The following is a 1,609-nucleotide window of genomic DNA, read 5'->3' on the forward strand; positions in this document are numbered from 1 at the left end:
TATATATATATATATATATATATATATATATATATATATATATATATATATATACATATAAAATATTCCCTTTCTATACACCTATGTGTGGATGCATCGTTATGACTGGAAAATGTTTTGTTTAGACAGAAAAAAAACATTATTCATTTACCTGAGAACCACAGCAGAGTCTGAGAGGAATGCTCCCACAGCCACATCTTTAGAGACACAGTTAAACCAAATTCAACACTGATCCAGTGATAACAACATAGAAATATCGAGAAGATCCTAAGTCCTTTTACCTTTGTAGCCGTTGTCATCGATATCAATCCCAGAGTTCAGTGACTGCCCAAACATCCTAAGGTCATGACCCAAGGAGGACCCTGAAATCCTCTGAATATGCACAGTGTGGGAATCAAGATTAAAATGCACTGTTAAAACTAAAATTACATCTTGACCCAATACAGTGTATTTAACTAAGCTAAATTATTTCCCCATCACATCCAAACTTGCAGACGTTCACACCACTGCAGTGGAGATTGTACCTGTGATGGCGTTTGTGAAATGCCTTCCTTCCTGCCATTGTAGATGTAGACGGCTCCTTTGAGGTCGTCTTCCTGTGGAGCGCCAACGGCCACATCTACAACCAAACACACAAGCTGTTTTCACTACATCTGTGAGAACTTCTTTCACACCTTTTTTTCTTTCTTTGAATTCAAAAAATGTTACATCTGGTTTTAGACTAAAAAGACAAGATATTGTATGTCTTTGTGATGTGTGGTTTTATTTTTCGACCAACTAGACCTCCAGTCGGCTAAAGAAAGAGATAACCTGGTAAACTACTTAAATAGATTAAAGTTTGTTGCAATGTGAAGAAATGGGAAAAAGCTTAAGCAGTGTGAATCTATGCAAATTTCTGTCTGTTAGTATTTAACCTAAGTTAAATAAAGTCAAATTCTCAGTCATCTCAGTTGACACCTCTCACCTCCTGCACCAGACTGTAGAGGAGCTTAGCGGCTCCTTTACTAAAAGACTTATACACCCTGTTTGTAAAAAGGAGCGGTACCACAGGTAATTTATCCTTGCTGCCATCAGACTGTATAATGCGGCACTATAACGGCAATAACTTGGTCACTTACTAATATGCAATTACTATTTAATACCCCATGCAATAACCTGTTAATATATTTGATAAATAATTATATATAAAAAATACCCATCTATATAAATACCCATTTGATACCGTGGGCAATAACCTTGTATAATAATCCTGTTAAATAAGAGACTTCAGCTGTGATATATACATATATATATATATACGATTTTTGGCCCTGGCATTTTTCCATCTACACTGACCCACTTATTTGAACATAAATTCACCAAACATAAGAGGAAAATCATAGATTGGTTTAAAAAAAGCAATTTAGTTTTATTATAATTTAATTTGTTGAAGGGATTTTACATTTTGATGAAATAGAAAATTACACCATATGCCAACTGTCACAAGGATGTGCATATTTATACATATATATATATATATATATATATATATATATATATATATATATATATATATATATATATATATATAAAGTATATAAAGGTGCATAGGGTATATACCGTATATACC

The 1,609-nt window shown here is 33.2% G+C and overlaps 1 protein-coding gene across 1 annotated transcript in view; it reads right to left on the minus strand.

The window, feature by feature from the left end:
• Positions 1 to 1,609, minus strand: part of itga4 (integrin subunit alpha 4) — a 19,687-nt gene that overhangs the window by 7,817 nt on the left and 10,261 nt on the right. Inside the window, exons 10-13 of the mRNA XM_015400249.1 lie at positions 958 to 1,090; positions 525 to 619; positions 282 to 372; positions 152 to 197 (exon numbers count right to left, since the gene is read on the minus strand). Of these exons, the coding sequence (XP_015255735.1) occupies positions 152 to 197; positions 282 to 372; positions 525 to 619; positions 958 to 1,090 (365 nt within the window). The remainder of the gene's footprint in view (positions 1 to 151; positions 198 to 281; positions 373 to 524; positions 620 to 957; positions 1,091 to 1,609) is intronic.

Source organism: Cyprinodon variegatus, unplaced genomic scaffold, assembly GCF_000732505.1.
Source record: "Cyprinodon variegatus isolate N-32 unplaced genomic scaffold, C_variegatus-1.0 Scaffold1088, whole genome shotgun sequence".
In the NCBI taxonomy this organism is placed as follows: domain Eukaryota; kingdom Metazoa; phylum Chordata; class Actinopteri; order Cyprinodontiformes; family Cyprinodontidae; genus Cyprinodon; species Cyprinodon variegatus.